Source organism: Sitophilus oryzae, unplaced genomic scaffold, assembly GCF_002938485.1.
Source record: "Sitophilus oryzae breed Bouriz unplaced genomic scaffold, Soryzae_2.0 scaffold_496_pilon_pilon, whole genome shotgun sequence".
Classification (NCBI taxonomy): domain Eukaryota; kingdom Metazoa; phylum Arthropoda; class Insecta; order Coleoptera; family Curculionidae; genus Sitophilus; species Sitophilus oryzae.
Genome location: NW_022147080.1, coordinates 2,144,798 through 2,167,948, shown reverse-complemented (window position 1 = coordinate 2,167,948; position 23,151 = coordinate 2,144,798). Strand labels below are relative to the sequence as shown.

The 23,151-nt window shown below is 33.4% G+C and overlaps 1 protein-coding gene across 3 annotated transcripts in view; it reads right to left on the bottom strand.

Annotated features, from left to right (window-relative positions):
- LOC115886792 overlaps nt 1-23,151 on the bottom strand; it is a 91,305-nt gene that overhangs the window by 48,398 nt on the left and 19,756 nt on the right. For 2 of the 3 annotated variants that reach the window (XM_030906078.1, XM_030906080.1), the window contains exon 1: nt 1,515-1,642. The exons of the other annotated variant lie outside the window; for it this stretch is intronic. In XM_030906078.1, the coding sequence (XP_030761938.1) occupies nt 1,515-1,535 (21 nt within the window). In that variant the 5' untranslated portion in view covers nt 1,536-1,642. Of the gene's footprint in view, nt 1-1,514; nt 1,643-23,151 lie in introns of those variants that run through there. 3 annotated transcript variants of the gene reach the window in all.

Sequence of the window (23,151 nt, the reverse complement as noted above, 5' to 3'; positions counted from 1 at the left end):
ATATCCAATCCATCTAAGTAGATTTTTTTCCACAGTTACCAAACCAAACCAAATACCTTCCAGCAAAAATTTAATTCAAATTTAGTACTTTTTTGAATATTCACACTACCTCTCCCAGACTCAATCTCTAGATGCGCCACTAGCCCTATAACATAGGATACAACATTTTAATGAGCAGTTCTTTCCATAAAATCAATAAAATGAAAAATATACGAAATAATATACATGTACAGATTTCTTTCGAAAATCGACAACTATGAAATTATGATCCCTTCCCCGACACGAACGGTACATTGTGAGACAGGAAATTGTAGAGAGAAACAAGCTCTATAACATAGGATACAACATTTTATTGAAGAGTGCTTTCCATAAAATCAATAAAATGAAAAATATACGAAATAATATATATGTACTGATTTCTTTCGAAAATCGACAACTATGAAACTATGATCCCTTCCCCGACATAAACGGTACAATGTGAAACAGGAAATTGTAGAGAGAAACAAGCCCTATAACATAGGATACACCGTTTTAATGAACAGTGCTTTCCATAAAATCAATAAAATGAAAAATATACGAAATAATATATATGTACTGATTTCTTTCGAAAATCGACAACTGTGAAACTACGATCCCTTCCCGGACACAAACGATACATTGTGAAACAGGAAATTGTAGAGAGAAACAAGCCCTATAACATAGAATACAACATTTTAATGAACAGTTCTTTCCATAAAATCAATGAAATGAAAAATATACGAAATAATATACATGTATTAATTTCTTTCGAAAATAGACCATTATGAAACTATGATCCCTTCCCCGACACAAACAGTACATTGTGAAGTAGGAAATTGTAGAGAGAAACATACCCTATAACATAGGATACAACATTTTAATGAACAGTGCTTTCCATAAAATCAATAAAATAAAAAATATACGAAATAATATATATGTACTGATTTCTTTCGAAAATCGACAACTATAAAACTATGAACCCTAAGAAAAAAGAAATGAATTAATAAGATAAAATTTGGTATAAAATAAAATTGTTACAAAAAAGTTAATAATACAAATTAAAACAGAATATCCAAACCAATCCAAGTAGATTTTTTTCCACAGTTACAATACCTTCCAGCAAAAATTTAATTCAAATTTAGTACTCTTTTGAATATTCACACTACCCCTCCCAGACTCAATCTCTAGATGCGCCACTGTTCAGAAACACCAATATTTTATTGAAAACTCCATTGCATATTATGTGATCAGTTATCAGTGAATATGTCTATAATTGATTCTGTATGCCCATTGGTTTAAATACCTCCAGAGGTTGGGCGCTTATGAAAAATAACCAATTTAAAAATTGTAAAAAACCACTTTTATATATAGGAAAATTTATTATTAAAATTATTTATGTATAAACAAATAATTTTAATGACACGTATAAACACAATACCTTATTAAACAATTATTGTTTTAAGAGAGTGTAGCTGTATTTTTTAAATCGAACTTACCAAAAAAGCGCTACTCATCATATAAAGACAATATTTCTGTATATAATTGACCCACTTTTTCCAACAACCGAAAACTTATTTACTTTTATTCACTACCAATTTTCTCCGAAGCGACAAAATACGTACCGATAAAAGGACTAAAATCGAAACTGAGAATAATTATCAGCGTACAGAGACACGACACGCGCGCAAGAACGCAAAACCGTTGTATCTTTGCCCGTTCATTTTCAATAATTGGTCATAATAATAAATACAGAAACAAAACGGTACAATAGAAAAACTAGTTATGGTCACCAGACTACTATACGTCGGGTTTGAAATAATTTCGAACCAAGTGGGCTGGGAGAATATTTCGCATAATATGTTAAAAACAGTTATAAAGGTGTTCGTGAAAAAGAGGCGAGTGCGTTGACAACTCAATGCGGAATAATAATTTTGTTTGTCTTGGACGATTTCTTGCTTGGAGTGATAAAAAAACATAATAAGCCATGCTTAAAGGTCTGCTGTACTTCTCAGTTTTATTCAGTCATTTTTTTGTTAGTCTCTGGAGTTAGTTGTAGATTATAGATTGTTATGGAAGATCATCATAGAGTCTCAAGGCTTTGATAAAAGCCAGTATTTTACAGAGGTTAGTTCTCCATCTCCGATATCAGCCTTGCCAAAGTTTATGACACGCATGATTGTCGTCTCGGCGCACTCAGTGATGAGGTGTTTTGATGTTTCCCCATTTTCCCCACACAATCTGTAATATTACGTATTGGAAATATTGCTATTTTCCGCTCTACCCCTTTTCATGTGCCCAGCGTCTAAAATAATTTTATTAGCTGTCGATATTTTTAATTTACCTTTAAAAAAACCCTGAAAGAACCTTTAGTACTTATGGATTTGAACATCGACCAAGAGGACAACTTTCTGAATACACAATACAGCTCAGTAGCGTGTCGTGGATAAAAGGGCGGAGGGGGCGAAGACCTTAAAGGGCGCAATGATCAATAAAGGATCAAATAGATTACAAAGTTTTTTTAAATAATAAGGCTACATGAAAACTTTTATTTTTTTTTAATTATACATTTGTTTATTAAAAAAGTTAGTATACAAAACAGTTATTTCAAAGATGCAAGCGTCTTGTTTTAACCGATTTAAAAAAATCAATTATTTCGTCTATATTTAGATCCTGGGCTGTATCTGCTTCAATACTGAGAAGTGATAAATATTACAGTTGAGGGTTGGAACCTTTGGTGTTAAACAGCAAAATAAAAACACTAAATCACCACAATACACCAAAACACTTTTACTTTTACACTGGACGCGCGTTTCGCTAACCATGTTAGCATCATCAGCAGATGATTATAAACTCAAAAGTTTATAATTCTCTATATTTCTTTTTTAGTTTATAATCATCTAATTCTTCCTAATCTACTGAAAGATCGTTCTGCACCAGCACTGTTGGTGGCTATAGTGTAAAAATCATCAGTAATGCACATAAAGATGGATATGAAGACTATGGTCAATGGAAATGATAAATATTCGTCAGGTGCAAGTTTGTTATCATCAGCATTAATTTCTTCTAATAAACTGCACAAAAATGTTTATATTCCTCAATTAAAGAAGGTTTAACATCCGCTTGGTACAATATCTGTAGATCCAGTTTAGAAGAAGACATTTTAAATTGTCATCATTGACGTTCATATGATTCATATGAAGTTCAATAAACAATTAAATTTTTGGCATATATTAAGGAAGTCTTCAAACCGAGTAGCTCTAGAGTACCAGTTAAAATGTCTAAAGTACCATAAAACACTGATATCTTGAAATTATCTTCAGAATTTTGATGTAAGTAATTATTCTGGATTTTATCGTGATTTTTTTTTATTCTTTATTTTCTTTTTGTGGAAAATGATGTCGACGTATTGCATTTATTTGCCAAAATAGTAGCTTGTTTTTTTAAAAATTTCAAAATATTTTCACTTCTTAATGATTTGAGATCTTTAGTTACCGCAGTAATCATATGGGCAGCTGTACATAAGTTGATATTAACCTTTTGCAAGTGATTGGACAATATATTAATTTTATTCAGCACTTCATTATAATCGATTATATTTCGGTCGGTGATTCCCCGAATTTATTTCCATCGCGACTGCCTTTGGTCTTCTTTTTTTTTGGCGCCGGCGTTTCGTATCTACGTATACGCCTACTTCATTAGAGATTTAAATTATTAAATATAAGTAAACATTAAAAAACAAAAATAAAATGTCAGAAATATATACGTAATATTTTATCTTGAAGAGCTAAGGGTAGGTACGGTAGGGCACCGTTTGTTTTTGCGTTAAATTTAGTTTTTCTATTTTTTTTTTGAAAGAGCGCCAGAGCTAAGCGCCTAGGGGCGGAGGGGGCATTCGCCCCCCCTGGCCCCCTATACGACACGCCACTGAATACAGCTATGTGCAAAGTCTAACTCATTTTAACCATAGTTTGTGGCAAAAAATCAAAGACTTATTTCTTTCAAGTTTGTTGAATTAGCCACACTGTAAAAAAGAGCTGCTAGCTTACTTTTATTTTGTTCCAAGCAACCACAGAAAATAATACGCAGAATATGCCTATTTCTTGTAGTATAAAAATTAGTATAACAATTGATATAACAAAGTTTATCTCAACATACGTAACTTTATCTCAACATACGTAACAATGAATATAAAATGAAAAAGGTATAATATTGAAATGCGCAAATTTGCTATGTTAAAAAATAACCCATTGGGCATGTCATGACGTTGATATCTCAAAATCGCCAAAAATCGAGTTACGCCTTTTCGTCATAAAGCCGACGATATTATGTTTATATAAACTTAATAGGTGTAATAAACTTAACAATAAAAGAAAATATATAAAAGTGGGCAGCGCTGTGCCGATCAAACTTAATCACGTGACTAACCAATATTTGCACTTATTTAAGATTCACCCTGTATATACGTAAAATATATTCTACTTATTCAGAAACACCAATATTTTATTGAAAACCACATTGCATGTGTTATCAGTTATCACTGGATATACCTATAATTGATCCTGTATGTCCATTTGTTTAAATACCTCCAGAGGTGGGGAAAAATTACGCTTATGAAAAATAACCAAATTAAGAAGAAAAAGACTTATCGTGAAAAGGGCCGCACTTACTTATATTGCCCATAATTATAATTTACTAAATGGAGAACATCCAAGAATGGTAGAAGCTGCTGAGAAAGAAATGGAAGAAGAAGAAGAGGATATCGATTTCGAAGTACCTAATAGACTATGTATGTCCGGTTTTACAGCGTCCTTCGTCGCCCTCCGGTCTCCATGCGCCACCTCCGTCTATTGTCCCAATCTCCTGGTAGTAGGTTCCTTTCCGACATGGCTCTGTCGATTCCTTGATTCCAGGAGAGTTTAGGTCGGCCTCGTTTACGTCTGTCTGTAGGGGTCCACTGCAACACATGCTTTGGTATTCTATCGTCAGCGATTCGTTGTACATGGCCGTACTACTGCAGCTGTTTTTCTTGTATATCTTGTACAATGTTACCCTCTACCTTCATTTTTTCACGTATTCTCGCGTTCCTAATTCTGTCTAAACGGGAGATTCGGGCTGATCTTCGCCAGAAGTCCATTTCGGTCGACAACAACTTCTTTTTATGTTCTTCGCTTAACTGCCATACCTCAGAGCCATATAACATTACGCTTTTCAGAATCGCGTTATAGATCAGTTTTTTACTGTGATCCGAGATAACAACCTAATAGACTAGAGAATAAAATTAGAATTAGACTGAGTAGGAGGCTTAATCACTACGACCTTACAGATCTATTGTGTCCCCCTTTCTTGAGTTATAACTCATCATACAGTCCCAGGGCTTTGATAAAAGCCAGTATCTGGGACGGTTTTACAGAGGGTAGTTCTCCATCTCCAATATCAGTCGTACAAAAGTTCATGGCACGAATGGTTATCGTCTCGGCGCACTCAGTGATGAGCTGTTCTGGAGTGTTCACTGAGGAGACAGTGTCCTGTTAAAAATCCCGTGACAATCCGAAGACTGTTCTTACTTAAATACAGGAAGATCTTTGTCGTAAGATTTTCGGAAGATCATTTTTCTCGGTCGTAAGCCCTCAGAAACTTCTTCGAGTGTCTTAGACCGTTTCAAGATTCTTGACTTAATTAACGAAAGAGAAACAACCAGATGACGAGATTGAGGATGATTTACAATTATCCAATCTATTACATACTAGAAAGCCGGTCCTAGACAATGCGTCCAACGTTGGTTCCAACAGTATTGCAATTGACAAGTGTGTCTCCAACACGATGTGGCAAATGTTCATATGTTCAACATTGGAAGGCGTTTGCTACATCGAACGTGTGGGACCGGCTTAATATAGGCTACTCTGACACTGACTAGTTTAAAAAACGTTCTTTTCATTTTTCTGTAATGGTTTAAGTTTTGAACTGTAAAAAAATAATATTTAAAAAACTGCTTTTAATAAATTACCAATGTTACCGTAATATTACCGAGTTATAAATTACTGGCCGTTGAAGGATTCCCATCCCAGATTATGGATAGAGTCTTCTAGGTTCTTGAATCCTGCTTTAAGTTGGTTTCCACTTGGGAAGCAAACCGGTTCTGGTCCATTTAATGGAGTGTTCGCTCCTTTTCTAGCTAGATCGTTTGCTTTTTCATTGCCTTCTATCCCTTGGTAGGCTGGCACCCAGAGTAAGAAGACTTTATTTTCTTTGTCTACTTTGTCCAGCTCCTCTAGGCATTCTTTAACCAACTTCGAATTAATGGTTACTGAGTTGATCTCTCTGCTTGGCTAAGGCTGCTTGATTATCGGATAAGATGGTTATTTCTTGTTTTCGATAGTTCCTATCTAAAATAAATTGTACGCATCTTTCGATATCGTAGATTTCTACCTGAAGTATAATATCTAAATTAAGTAAAATCTATATATACAACATGGAACAAGCTCAAATGTTAAAATTTAGTACAAATATCATGTTATTGAACCAAATATTTTTAGCTTTGCATTGCACAATCTGTATGTTGTGGAATGGTATCTGGTACTGTCGTTATGTAATAAGCGTGTCTATATACATATGTATTTAAACTAACAGCGGAAAAAAGAAAATATCTCGATTACCATGAAAATCAAGCGAATAGAAACCAACCTTGAAACTTTGAGACAAAATAATTTTAATGCACATACAGGCACAGTTGACGCGATTACTTGCTTAGATATTTTACAGAAAAAAAGGATGACGATATGTAACGTTTTTTTTAATAATTTTGAATATTTAGGACGTTGATGTTTAATTTTTGCCATAATAATCATCAGCATCATCAATTCCAGCTTATTCAACCATTGCCAATTATTATGGTGAAGCCTCCCGTACATTTTTAGATAATATCCCTGTAATTGGACCTATTATTAGCTATGCGGGCCCAAGTTATCGCTGCTAATTTTCTAATACCATGATTCTATCTTAGGTTTGGTCTTCTTCTGGGTCTTTTCATTTCTATTAGGTACCATCCAGTAATTTTTATGGTCCATCTGTTGTCCTTCCTTCTTGCCAGGTCCTGTCTATTTCCACTTGAGCGATTTGATTCTCTAAATTACATCTATTATCTAGGTCTTTTGTCGTATCTACCCTATTTTTTACGGTCTTATTCTCAGCATATTTCGTTGCATTTAGCTTTGTGTGACCTGCAGTTTCCTTATGTCAGTTTTAAGGTTGATTCTCACTGTACCTTCCATATCAGCTCCCTTCCGTTTCCATTCCGTTTACATAAAATATTATATCATGTAAATAAATAGGACAATGTACACTATCCGTTCCATTTCCCTTCCTTTCCATATCCTTTCCTTCCATACATTTTTTTGGCGGACGGACTGAAGCGTATCGGAAACAACTTTGTCAAGTTCTTACATTTGTACCAGCTCTATTAAAATTTTGGTTATATTTATTTATTCTTTCACCTCTTAATTAAATCTATTATACCTTTTTCAAAAGATACAAATTTTTTAAAATAAAACTTTCGTAATGATATAAATTGTACAATAAAAAGTATGGAACTGATAGGGAACGGAATGCTAGCGTCAATACGATAAAAAATACGAAACGGATATGGAATGGAAATGGAAGGTATAGTGAGAATCAACCTTTAAGTGTCCTGGTTTCGCATGGACAGGTCATGACTACTAGTACACATTGATCCAATGTTTTCTTGTTAGATAATGTTGCATTTTAGATTTGAATATGATTGAGTTTCTTCCACATGTACTACATGGCAACTTAATTGTTTTGTTGATTTTTGGTAATAGAGATCCAGAGCTGTGTTTTTGTTTTCCTAAATATATATATTCTTCTACTATTTCAAGTGTTGTATAATTTATTAGAATGTATTTTCTGTCTACTAATTTGTTGTTCATTACTTTACTTTTTGCTAAATTTATTTTGAGACGTACTTTATTGCTGGCTGTATTTATTCCCGTTAATTTGTTCTTGTAATTCTTCAGGACTATTGGCAATTAGGACAATGTCATCAGCTGATATTAGATGGTTAAGATATTCTCCATCTATTTTCAATCTTTTGTTGGTCCAGTCTAGTTGACGGAAGTTTTCTTCTAGTTTTGCTGTAAACAGCTTTGGGTATATATTTTTGCCATAATATAAATTTGTATATAAGTTATTCGATATCGCTGTTAAATTTTTAATTCAAACTGTTATCAATAAGCTGGTTTGTTTGTTTGTGCATATTTATGTCCGTGATTAATACTAAAAACATTATGTCGACGTAAACCAAAACTTACATCAGAGTTGATTCAATACGCCTTTGTTAAATGTACTGACATATTGTAAACACAGAATTTAATGAAACAACATTATTTCTTTTATATCTTTCGTTTTAGTTGCAAATAACTATAGATGCTTAGACATATCAGAACATATAGCATTTAGTTCTGTGAGTAAACAATTCATATCATTTATTGACAAGATTTTTGTAAATATTTAGATATAAACTGTCTTCTTATCCAATTATCGTTTTAAGAAACACTACTACTCCTATTATCAGGTAATGTGCAAGTTGTGTGTGCTCTCTGTACAACTCTGGAAGTACTTAAATTAATGAGTAATGAGTATGTAAAGAAGGAAGTACATATTAAATATAACTACATAAATATTTTTCTTAAAAACATATGACGAATAACCCTAATTTTTTAGGCTATCTACTTAAGAAATATCTCGACTGGCTGTCTAATGAATAAGCTGTGATATAGATATACCGTATATAATAATAATAATAAATATCGCTTTATTGTGCAAAAAGCCAAAATAGCTTCATCGACAAAGCATTTACAAAACAAACAAAAGCACAAAAATATACTAATAATAAAAAATATACAATAGAAATCATACAATTCAAAAAAATTTAAGTCATTAAAATTACAAATAGACAATTGCAGAACACAAAAAAGGTGTATCAATAAAATTTTACAATATGAAAATTGTAAATGGATATAAATTTAAGAGTTATAAAATATTAAATACTCTCGACCTTTGACCAGTGTGTGAGGTGTGAGGTGATCAAAATTTTAAAATTCAAAATCCTTCATGATTAAACATCTACAAAAAAGTCGTTTGATTTCAGAACTTTGCGAAATGCGGGAAAGAATGAAAGCGACTTGATATTCAAAGGCAGATGATTGTACATTTTTTTGGCATTGTACAGTATTGAGCCTTTAACTAGTTCTGAGTTCGGGGTTGGCAGATAAAGATCCTGCTCCGCGTTCCTAAGTGGATAGTTGTGAGATGGCCTTTCGGGAATAGCAGATATGTGCTTGCGGATTAAGCAAACGGATTCAAAAATGAATAAAGAAGGAAGAGTCAGTATTTTGAAATTTTTAAAGAAATTTTGGCAGTGAGTTCTACTGTCCAGTCCAGTAAATATCGAACTGCTCTCTTTTGAAGTTTGAAAATACGATCAAATTTTGTTGCGCAGCAAGTACCCCAGAATGGAGGGACATAACGAAGATGTGCCCGTAAACTTGCTTATACGAAAATTCACTTTAAAATATTTTTATTTAATCTCTTGATGTACTAATTTATTCAATAGATACACGTATTTTGTATAGAAGCGGGTGTAAATATGAATGAAGCGGTATCTATATGTGGTAATTGTAGAAAATCTAAATGTAAATAGGGCATATGAGATTGTTGCATATATGAAATAATGGAAGCAGAACGCCATGATGTTCTTGTTACTTTCAATTTTAATTGTTCCATTACATAATTATGGAGATTATTGTTTCGTTGCAAAATTAAATGGGAAAATACACTATTTTGAATTCCATTAAAAAGTATGTGAAACCATATAAAAAATATAAATATATTAAAATAATATTGCATTTTTAAAAACTTAAAAATAATGCAGTAGTAAACTTGGAGTAAAATATCAATAGATAGTTAAAACTTAGATTTAATTTTGATAATAATTTAAAACAAACTTTAATAAACCTAAGGGGTGAAACCTTGCACCCTGTTAAGTACCCCCCAATCATACCTAAATATTTTATACAGGGTCGTGCGGGTGGGGCAGCCGATCAGGACAATAAATCAATTATCAAATTCGCCTAATCAACAATTTTTTTTTAATTCAAGGAGTATGTAACATTTTGGCTTTTTGAGTTAAATTACTTTAGGTGTCGGGCCACAGCGGTATCCAAAGCAACGAAAAAGCCAATGAGCTAGCTAAGCAAGGATCATCGACATCCTATCCTGGCTCAGAGCCAGTACTGGGAATACCTAAATGTATGGCCCGTAGTGCACAAAGCTCTGGATCAGGGCAAAAGCAGAATGTCCACTGGAGAAACAGACAGGGGCATAGGCACAGGATCTTTATCCAAAGACCTAGCTCTAAAACCACAAAAGATCTGCTAATGTTTAGAAGGAATAAAGTGCGGATTACTCAGGCTGTCAAGTGTTACCTGAACAAGCTCAACCCTGTATCAAGGAAGTCTTAGCTGCAGACTCTGCGTCCTGCGATAAAGATCCTGAAACAGCGGAGCACATAATATGTCACTGCGAGGCTCTGGATCGCAAGCGACACTTTTTTATTTGGGAAACCTAAGCTAGAACTGGAGGAACTATGCTCTCATCCTATCAAGGGCTTGTACAAGTTGGTGCAGGGTACAGGGATAGGAGAATGGGTTCAGATATAGAAAGGGGACAACCCAACCCATAAAGCTATAGACATTATTTATTATTTTTATTGCCATTTCACAATGACTGAAAATTTAATGAATGAAAAATTAATGGGTGATAGCATGTATTAGCACCTTGAACCACGTATATATGCAAACAGTTGTTGTTTGTTATTATAATAAGTATAAACTTTCATTTCGTTTTGGTGACACGCGTGTTGCCGGACTGATAAAACGCACGTGACATTCCACAATAGTGAATTAGGAAAAAAATGCTATAATAACTAACTGTTTATCGTAGCTATTTTCAATACGACGGTTGTGTTGCAGCATTTTATGGAAAGTGCTTCTATTAGACCGATCGCAGGAATGTTAATAATTGCTTTCGTTAATTGAGAATCAGGTTTTTTAGTGTTTCGTTTAAAGGTTAAAACATTCTAGGTTTGCGTTTTCACGTTTTCAATTTTTTCAAATTTATTACTATTCGAAATTATAACGGTATCGTTCATGCATTCATAATTAATTAAATTTTTATTGTTTATTAATTGGTTTTAAAGTTTTTTTTTCAAGATCAATCACATTTATCTGATATAATTAGTGAAGAGCATTTCTCAGAACTTACGACCGAGAAAAATCAAAGATTTTCCTTGATTTAAGTAAGAACAATCTTCGGATTGTCATTGGGTTTTTAACAGGACACTGTCTCCTCAAGGAACACCATAGTAGATTGTAGGTGAGAAACAACGGCGAATGCCGATTCTGTGGGAAAAATAGGGAGACACCAGAACACCCCAACACAGAGTATGTCGAGATGACAACCATTTGTGTCATAAACTTTGGTATGGGGTTTGAGAACTACTCTCCGTAAAACCTTCTCAGATATTGGCTTTTGTCAAAGCCCTGAGACTGTATGCTGAGTTATGACCCAAGAAAAGGGGGCACATTAGATGTATAAGGGCGCGGATCTCTAAATTATCTACATAATCTACATTTAGAGATAAAATGACAATCCAAAAGAACAGCAAAACTTAGACTAAATTTGGACCATCATTCTAATATAATGTGTCTCCCCTAAATTACTCATTAAATTTGATCAGATTTTTGAGGTGTCTATTGGCCTGCTTCACTGTGATCTTTTTAGATTTATTGTAGTCCTTTTCTGATCTCTACGTTACATTTTCCAGTCTCATCCTATAGTTCTTTGTTAATGGCTTATCATAGACCAATACCAAGAAGCGCACATTTGCCAAGCTCTCACTCTGCCACAAAATGTGTTTTTCCTTTCGACTGACAAAATCTGCACATGGCTTCGTCCGCCAATCCCATCAGATTTGTTGGCCAAATTGACCACAGTAGACAGAAATTCACCCAAAATAAACTCTCTGGTTGACTACAGGTCCAAATAAGTTATACAAAGCATGCTGGACCGATTCCTCTTTCTGTGTATATCTTCTACAGAGTGGTGTGTCATTTGGGTTCATTTTTTGCTGCTAGATGTTCAATATTTGGTGAAAATTCCAGTTAGAGTGTGAAGACTGTTGACACATCTCCAACAGAAGCTGCTCAGTTGTTTTAGCTGCATGTAGTGGCATTGCATGTAGTGGCAAGAAGAAGGAAATAGTGGACATTATCAAACAACGGAAATTAGAATATCTGGGGCACATAACGAGGAACCACAAAAGATATGGTCTACTTCAGTTGATACTCCAGGGAGGTCTTAGGCAAAAGAGGATCTGGAAGACGCAGGATCTCCTGGTTGAAAAACCTCAGAAGTTGGTTTTTCCCTTCTACAGGAGGATTATTTAGAGCAGCAGCCAGTAAAGTTCAAATCGCTTTGCTTATCACCAACATCCGGAACGGATAGTAACACTCAGAAGAAGTTTATTAAGGAATTTATTCAGGTGATAGAATAGATTGGCTTTCACGTTCGTGAAAATAAAAGCCAATCAGTCCAAGAGTATTCCACGAAATGGATTCAAATTTATTTTCTAGAATACTCTCGTGTCCTAGTATCTATGCCCCATGAATTGACTGATGGCCAGTTAATTTAGATCAGGATACCTTTCAAAGTTACATCTAATATAAGAGTATGTTTTATGCCGGAAACACTGCGGCCTGTAAGCCATATTGTTTTTGTTCCCTTTCTGTCTGCACCTACTCTTCTATCCCTGCATCCTGCGCTAACCTGCGCATGTCCTTGATAGGATGGATATAAAATAGTTCCCTCTGTTCTAGCCTTGCTTTCCCAAATAGAAAGTACCTTGCGATCCAGAGGCTCGCAATGAGTTGACAGTAGAAAAAACGTCCTTGATACAGGTAGCACTTGACAGCTATGTGTCCTGCCAAGAGACCTGTATTGTAGTCCGCACTTATTCATACTGGGTATTAGCAGTTCCTTTGTTGGCTTAGAATTAGGTCTGATAATAATAATAATAATAACCTTTATTGATCATACGAAAGTACAAATTTTCATAGATAAGTAACAAAAATCAGTTAATAAAAAATGTACTTATTGAATAGATATAAACAGAAAATTTGAAATGAGAAATAAGAACTACAATTACAATTAGCGACTCAAGATAAAAAAAAACCAAATATAATAAAAGATAAAAAAATGCAATCATAGTAGCACTCACATTACAACCTAAAATGACATGTACGATTAAAATAATATCTGCAGGTCTCTGCCCTCTCTCAGAGCTTCCTTAAAATCATTAATGGAGTAGGGTGCCAAGTGCACTATACATATTTTAAGATGCCACTTAAATACACTCAAGCTTGATTTCCTGAAATTTAGTGGAAGGAAATTATAAGAATCCACACCAATAGAGCTTGTTTTCTGTAATCTTGAGGTAGGTTTCACAAGATTATTTTTAAAACACGTATCGTGGTCATGTACACTTGTGTGAGATTTGTATTTATCGATATTTTTTTTTTGATATAACATAATTATGCGCAAAGATCGAAAAAAGGGCTTACAACTATCAAATGCAGACATATTTGCTATTATTCTAATTGCTTTCTTTTGCTTAACAAATACACTGTTAAGACAAGTGCCCGCTGCTCCCCCCCAAGATAGTATACCATACGACATCAGGGAGCGGAAAAGAGTATGATATTTTATTAGTGCTGCATATGTTGTCCTCCAGAACCAGAACACCTTATCACTGAGTGCGCCGAGACGACGACCATTCGTGCCATGAACCTTGGTACGTCTGATGTCGAGGATGGAGAGCTGGCCTCTGTGGAGCCGTCTCAGATACTGGCTTTTCTTAAAGCCCTGAGACTGTATGATGAGTTATAACTCGTTATAACTCAAGAATGGGGAACACACAATAGATCTATAAGGTCGCGGTGATTAACTCCCCTCCTAAACATTCTACATATGTTGTCCTGCTGTAAAACGAATGGATGATGCCAGTGCCTCTGTCTGTTTCTCCAGTGGACGGTCTGCTTAACCCTGATTCAGAGTTTTTAGAATAGGACTTAAGAATAGGATTTCGATGATACTTGCTTTACTAGTTCATAGTTGGGTGCCGCTTTAGCCCGGCCTGTCAGTTTGGGATGTTATATTTTGGTAGCCTTCCTAAAGCTTTCAGATTTTTCAACATATCTGCATAATATGATTGGTTGGAATAGGCAGAATATTGTAGTAATTTGTGTGTTAAATAAAAAATGTAGTAAGAAGAGGAATATTCCTAAAAGTTTTTATTACGAGTATAGTATTACTAACGTTAGGAATTTGACCTGTTAAATGTAATGTAAAGAGACGGGTGCGAATTTGTAGGTATTTTTTGTATTTTGCAATATATTTACGAAAGTAGGTAACAGAAATTACGGTAAATGCTAGAGAGCGCTTACGATGTCAAAATCTAATTGGATCGCGAATTTATATTTGAGGCGTTTCTTTATGAAAGGCATCAAGTTATTTTTTATTAGAAAAATCGATATTATATTGGGTCTGTTCACTGTTTGCCCGTGAAAGGATTCATCTCATTTCTCTACTTGAAACATCTGTACATGTCAATGATAAGTTTGATAGTATTTATGTGTTTATGAGTAAAATATATAATATTTTACTTACTAACAGTAAAGTGAAGTCAAAGTTATTTTGTCAATCTTGTAGTACGGATGACTGCTTGATCGAGTGATCTAGAATAATTGACCAATCGATTTGAAAATTGTTGTCATTTTTTTGTTCGTTATATTTTTGTTTAGATTTAAGTGTTTTCTATATATTTCCATATCTTTTTTTCTATATATTTCCCTCTATTTTCCATTGAATTTCTGTTCTACCTATACTGTACTATATGATATATACTATATTATTACTGTATATACTATATCTTCCTGTATTATCTATATGGGCTTCCCTCACCTCCCTCACATATTTAGATAATATGTGAGGGCGGCTACACTATAATTGAAAATGGTTGTATAAGCTGGAAGTGATGATGATGATAATAATAATTAAAATTATTTATTTTTAAGTGTTTAATGGGCATAGTAATATTTATTTGCTTTGTATTGCGAAGGGATCAATATGCTCTGTAATATGGATTATAATGCCCATATGGGTATTATATGAATATGGTGAAATAACAATGAAGTAAGGAAATACAGTTTTACGGTTGTTATTCTATCCTAGCAAATATTTCATAATTCTTTACCCTCAAGATGGTTACAAGAATCTTTCTGATTCACTGACCGAATTGGGGAATTTTGAATGATTCAATGCGCGTGTTGAACAATCAGGGTTTTCATTATTGTGCATTTTTCAAAGGTCAACAGCAACAGCTATCAGGGATATTCATAACCTACATATTTCGACAGGCTCTAATTTTTTTATTTATGTTGTTACAAATCACTTATCGATTTTAACAACACTTTTACAAAATGTATTTTTTTTTTGTTTTTAATGAACCATTAGCACAGTGTGGGTTGAAAATACATAAAGTCAATTATAACAAAGCAGGTACAGAAAGCATTAAAATACAGTAACCTAAATGTGATTGTTTGTGAGTTCAAGCAATTTGGACATATATTATATTGGAAAAAAGTTTATTTTTAGATTCTCAGAATTGTTATTTATGTATAATCAATATTATTTCATTTATTTACATTTTTTCGGTTTGTATTTTGCTTTTTAGTTTTGTGGTATCTGTAAGTAATAGGCATATTTTTATATACTTTTTGGTGAATTAAAAGAAATAAATAAAATACAGCCCTCTGTATGGCCTATTTTGGGAATACACCATCTCGTTCAAAAAATTCCTCATATAAAAATAATATAGCATTATTTGTTAAATGATGACATAGTCTTAATTGCCAATAGTCCTCAAGAACCACAAGCACAAATTAACGAACTACTCGTTAATACAGCCAGCAATAAAGTAGATGTCAAAATTAATTTAGCAAAAACTAAAGTTATGTATAACAAACTAGTAGACAGAAAAGACATTCTAATAAATAACACAACACTGGAAATCGTAGAAGAATATAGAAGAAACCAATGACGTAGAAAGAAGTTGGAAGAAAGTCAATCATATTCAAATCTAGAATGCCACTTTATCTAAAGAAGACGGATATTATAAGGAAACTACAGGTCGCAAAACGCTATGCTGGAAATAACCAAGACCGTAAAATAATAGAATGGATACGACAAAAGACCCAGGTAATAGATGTCATCTACAGAATCAAATTCCTTAAGTGGCAATGAGCAGGACACCTGGCAAGAACGACGGACAACAGATGGACCACAAAAATTACAGCATGGTACCCAGGAGGAATTAAGAGATCTAGAAGAAGACCAAACTTGTGATGGGACCATAATATTAGGAAATTACCAGGGAATCCAGGGATAACTTGAGCCCGCATAGTCAACAATGTACAGCAATGGGCCCAACTACAAAGAGATATATATGTTACGGTTAAAGTCCGATGTCCGGTTAATGTCGACATTAACATGTTAATGTTTGGATTAGGTTATGTTTTTGGTTGTTTTGTTGTGTGTTATTCTCGAGATTAACCGGCTAATGTCGACATTAACCGGACATCGGACCTTAACCGTAACATATAAATTAAATAAAATAATTAAAAGAAGTGACTGTATAGTATAAAATAAACTACAATATTTTCTATTGTAAAGTATGGTTTTTCAGTATTCTTATCACTAAAATCAACGAATTAAAATTTTGACTTGATTAACTATTACATATAACATTCTATAACAGCACTATCATTTAAAAACTTGTTGTTAAACAACACATTCTTTAACAACAAAATAATTTCCAAAAAAAGTGTCGATAAAAATGGACTCTCTCACATAGCATATACCCTGTTGAACTTATTTATATCCCCTGCAGAGTATAATCAGTCCAAGGAGAGAATACATGACCAAACAGTGACAGTTGTGTCTGTCATTTTAATTCACAGGTAAATCATATGTTCTGCCATTTATTGGATGTCGTCTATCGATATTTCTTTTTTGAGGTCGTGTAAAATTTCTTTTTTTTTTTCATTTTTTCAAAAAATTCATTTAAAAAAATTACTTTTATATTCAAAGTCTTCCAGATCACAAATCTCTTTACTATAAATGACTTGCAATTCAATATTGTTTGTCGTTTCTTTTAAACAACAAAATAAATCATGTATAATTAACATATACAGACAAATTAATGCAGGATTAGATTGCTTAACCGCGGCAAATCTATACAAAATGTGTTAAAGCTTAGTTGGAAATAAAATCACTGTTAGGAATTCGACTTTAACAACAATAAAATACATTTCCAATACGGTTCAATCCTTCTTTTATTGGTTCATAGTATGTATAATTATATAGTGTTTCATTAACGATCGTATCAGTTGAATCTAGCTCCCATCTAATTATAGGTGTGTCAGAAAACAGTCTATCTACCTGCACTCTTGTAATGTTATCCGGCACTACCGGGCTCACCTGTTTGCCAAATCTTTTTGTCACAAGACGATATGCCGTGCCCCAAATGTCGTTCTCCACCTCGTTGATGAGATTTGTGAACGAATCTTTTTTTGCAGCCGCAACTGCGCGTTTGGCGGCTCTCCTGGCTATTACGAGTTCTTGCCTGGCGGCAGTCTCTTCCTCCGTTGGTGCACCTCTCTTGTGTAGCCTCGCAAGCCTGCGATGTGCAGCATTTTTTACTTTAAGAGCATCAGAGACTTGAGGTGTCCATCAATACACGATGTCTTTCCGTGGTCGCCCTTTGGGCCTAACACTATCGCACGCATTTCTTAGTGCTTTTTCAATTGCCTCTATAGTGTTTTCCCTGACAGTAAACATGGATTCAGCGAGCCTGTCTCTTCTCTAACAAAAAAAAAAAGGGTGTAGAAGTTTCATTTTTATTTCGATTTTTTCGAAATAATTTATGAAATAACGTCAATATTTGGATGAAAATTGGTGTCTGAGAGTTTGACTCCTATTTGTAGCTGTCGCCATCTACACATGTTTTAACTGTTTTGAAGAGTATTTAATAACTTTTCGTCCGTACCTGTACAAAACTATTGAATGAAAAAATATACCTTTTCGTGATTTTTTGCGTAAAAAATATATCATAATCCCTATCTTAAATATCCAGTACAAATTTATCGATTCCATGTATAAAAGACTCAATATAGAGTTTATCCTGCTCAATTATCTATTTTATAAAGCAAAAAATAAAAACAAAGTACAGCTTTTTATCGGAAAACAATAAAAATCTAAACGAACAAAGTAGAAAGAAATTATTTGTAATTGGCTACAAAATTGAAAACGGATCGGCTACAACAAAACGATACCAGCCGCTACAAATAATCGTTTTAATAAAAATGCAAATCCGAGTGCGCTCCTAATATTGGACTGATACTCTTGGGACTGCAATTTCCGTATTATTTCTGTTTGAAATCAAACTAAAAATGTGCAGGAGCACATAAAAGCCAAGATAGGGCAGATTAATCCGTGTTTCGTATTCTGGATTTACGAAAGGAGATTAAATTGGGACAGAATAAAATATTTTGGCTACTTTGCTACTTATTATTAAAGTATTTGACAAATAGTTTTGCAAAATTACAAAAACTAAATGAACAAAAATACGAGTAGCGGAAAAAGGGGCCAAAAAAAACCCTTCATATATGCTTATTCTCTGCATTAAGTTCATCAGACTGAAGGGAACAGCCTTTCGACGACCGGTTTCGGAGATTTTTCTCCATCGTCAGGCCGACTTTGCTGTAACCCTCGATCTGACCAACGAAAAGCAGAGAATAGCATTTGAGTACAGTAAGTACTACTATGGCAAGAGTGCTAGACGCTCTACGCCATCTAGCGGTAGCCGTGACAACCACAGATCGTACCGCCAAAATTCAAAACCAGCGGCCTACTGGACAAACATGCTTGCTTCATCCACGTTACCGTAGATGGAGCTATGAAGGCTTAGGTAGGGTATATATAATAAATGAACAAAAATACGAGTAGCGGAAAAGGGGCCAAAAAAAAAACCCACATATGCATGCTTTGTAAAAACCTACATATATGCTTATAGAAGCATATATGTAGGGTTTCTTTTTGGTTGGCGGTACGATCTGTGATTGTCACGGCTACTGCTAGATGGCGTAGAGCGTCTAGCACTCTTGCCATAGTAGTACTTATTGTACTCAAATACTATTCTCTGCTTTTCATTGGTCAGATCGAGGGTTACAGCAAAGTCGGCCTGACAATGGAGAAAAATCTCCGAAACCGGTCGTCGAATGGCTGTTCCCTTCAGTCTGATGAACTTAATGCAGAGAATAAGCATATATGTAAGGTTTTTTTGGCTCCTTTTTCCGCTACTCGTATTTTTGTTCATTTATTATATATACCCTACCTTAGCCTTCTTAGCTCCATCTATGGTAACGTGGATGAAGCAAGCATTTTACAAAAACTGTTTTGCAAAATTACATTTGTGAAAGTATGTAAAAATATTTTATTTTTACATGTTTCTTATTAAAAATACTATAATATATCAATATTTTTTTTTGTAAAATTGCTTATATTTTTTTCAGTGTAGGAATACCGGCGGCGTTTTTAAATGGGCTCGTTATTTATTGTTTATTTGTCGGCAGTCGGTCATTGAGATAAAAAATATATTTTGTTTTACTTTTTTTTATTTAGTATTTTCATCGAAAATAAACTGTAGTACCACCGGTAGTACCAAATAAATTGTGGTAGTATTGTGTTATTGTGCAAATTTTAAGTTTTTGTGCGACATAATGTTCAGTTTTAAAAAATCTATTCTTTAGGCACAGCTTAACTAATAATCGAAAAAAAATTGTTAATGATGATTGTTTCGGATTTTCAACCTTTTTCTATTGTGGAAAATATTAGATTTTTAGTGAATCCGTTATAGTGTACAACCAAGGTTACAATATTACAATTTTGACATACGGAAGACCGGTTTAATGTCTATTTTACCATACCAAGTTATATGCACAAAATATCCCCCTTTAGAACTTTTTCTCTAATGAACATAAACGTGAGCACAAAACATCCCCCTTTAGAACTTCGTCTATCATGTTAAGAAATGAAAGTAAATAATAAAGCGCCTCTCGTGTTTGTTCGCACTCAAAAAATGTCAATTAATGCCTGTATATATTTTTAATATATTTTTTAAATTTACATTTTTTTAATTGTAATGGAATATATTACATAACAATTATGTCAATTACAGGATTACAAGCTTGTTTTCTAACACTTTTTAAATAAAACGAATTATAAAGTTTCAATATATGTATATTTGTCATAAGTATGAAAACAGTAAAATATAAAATGGACAAACGCTTACTTACAATGCAATAAAACTTCCACTTTTAGTTTAGCAATCCAAACGCAAAATTTCTATTTCACAAATAAAAATATCCGACAACACTAAAGACAACACTAAAATCACTGAAAGCGGCTGACAACGAAAACTGAAAAATATAACAGCACTTTTTGTTTTGGGCTTGCATATCAACATTACGCTGTACTATTATGTGTTTGTTGTTGAAATAATATAAAATATCTAATTATAACTTGTAAATTTTAATATTTAAACATGATTTTAACTACTTTTGACAATAACTAACTTTTGTTATCAAGATGACATTTTAGACGGCAACTGACGTATATGTCATAATATTTGAATCTTAAATATGTATGTATGTAATATAATTTAAATTACTATAATGCAACTTTATACTAAGAAAACATTTATACATTCACAAAATACAACAAAGTCTAATAATATAGTTTAAAACAATGAATATTGAATTCAAATTGAAAGTTAAGGGGACCCTGTTTTGTCAAAATTAGATGATTAAATTTTCGCGATTTTTTTACCATTTGATGACCGGTGGCGCCTCTAGTGTTTGTTCGGGCGGTGGACTTTTACTCCCGCTTATGGCCATTAAAGAAAAAGTTTTAAAGGGGGATGTTTTGTGAACGGGAGTAAAAGACTAACCGCCCGAACAAACACTAGAGGCGCCACCAGTCATCAAATGGTGTAAAAATTACAATAATTTAATCATCTAATTTTGACACAAGGGGTGGCGCTTAATTTTTTTAATTTAAATTCAATTTTCATTGTTTTCAAACTACATTATTAGGTTTTGTTTGGTATTTTCTGAATGTATAATACATGTTTTCTTAGTATAAAGTTGCATCATATTAATTTAAATTATGTTGCATACATATTTAAAATCAAAATATTATGACATATATGTCAGTTGCCATCTAAAATGTCATCTTGATAACAAAAAGTTAGTTATTGTCAGAGATAGTTAAAATACTAAAATTCACAAGTTATAATCTTAATTATAATTAGTAATTAGACAATTCTATTATATATTTTTTTTTGTTATGCAGGTTCAAAACAAAAAGTGCTGTTATATTTTTCAGTTTTCGTTGTCAGCCGCGGAAGTTTCAGTGATTTTAGTGTTGTCGGATATTTTTATTTGTGAAATAGAAATATTGCATTTGGATTGCAAAACTATAAGTGTCAGTTTTATTGCAATGTAAGTAAGCGTTTGTCCATTTCATATTTTCCTTTTTCACATACCGACAAAATATACATATATTGAAATTTTATAATTGTTTTATTTAAAAAATGTTAGAAGACAAACCTGTAATTGACATACCTAATTGTTACGTAATATATTCCATTTAAATGTAATACCTGCTGGCAACTGTTACTCTTGGGTCGGTGTGGAAGTAAATCGCATAGGGATCTTACTAAGTCGGAGTGAGAGAAATGCAACGGAGTGCCGTTGCGGCGTTGCCGCTACGCCTTTCCCTATCAAGTAAAATAAATTGACGATCAAAAATCAAGACTTGTTTTTCGAAAAAATAACTAGATAAAATCAGTAGAAATGTTTCTGAGCATCTGAAATGGAATTATAAGGATATCTTTAAGGTGTCATTTTTTTATAACGAGAAAACGTCAATAATCGCGATAATTTAAAAACTCAACTTTTTAAAACATAACACGCCGTAACTCAAGAAACACTTTAGATATTGAAACTTTTTTTTAATTTGAAGATAGGATCTTTTACAATATGTTTACATAAGAAAAAAATCGATAGCATAGCAATTTTCAGCAGTCGTGTAATTTTTTTATTGATAAAGATTTTCACTTACTGTCTACGAAGAAAATGCAGCAGGAATATTAAGAAAGTTTTTGAAAAAACTACAATCAATTATTTCTAATAGATTTCGAGATATCGATTTTTGAATTCAGAGTTCTAATAGCGCGACTGCTATCGAACGCCAACTTAATTCCACATATTTTTACCAAAAATACAAGTGTTTCTAACTTGCACTTAAAAATTTTCAAGCTATAGGGAAAGTTACAACAACTCGTTAATAAATAAACAATTAAAGTATCACGAGACGTAATTAAATCGTGAAGCTGAACGCATGATGTACACCTTTCCCTAGAACTTTAAGTACTGACAGAGGTACTGATTGGGTCAACCGGTCGACTGCGACAAATCTGCTATAGTATATCCCCTTCCACGTTTCTTAGCAATGTGCACACTTTCTAGGTTTATTTCATACGTTTGGCAACGTGTTTACTGTCCTCTCTTTGTTCAGTACTCTTCTTACATACGGAAATCTCGACCCAAGACTAACCTTTGCCAGCCCTTAGTATGCATCTCTTTAAATTCTATTGACGATTGCGGGTTACAATCAATCCGCAAAATTTATTAAAGCAGTTTAATTTGCTAAATGGGTAAATATATCACCGTTCCGTTTCGGTTAATGCGAAAATAATACGCTTTTAAGAATCCGGTTTCTCTGTCGCATTGTTTCCACTTCTTCTCGTTCGCCAAATCCACTGTTTTAAGTCCTTCGGCGACAAAGTAAAGCCGAAATTCAATTAACTCTAGTTGTTTT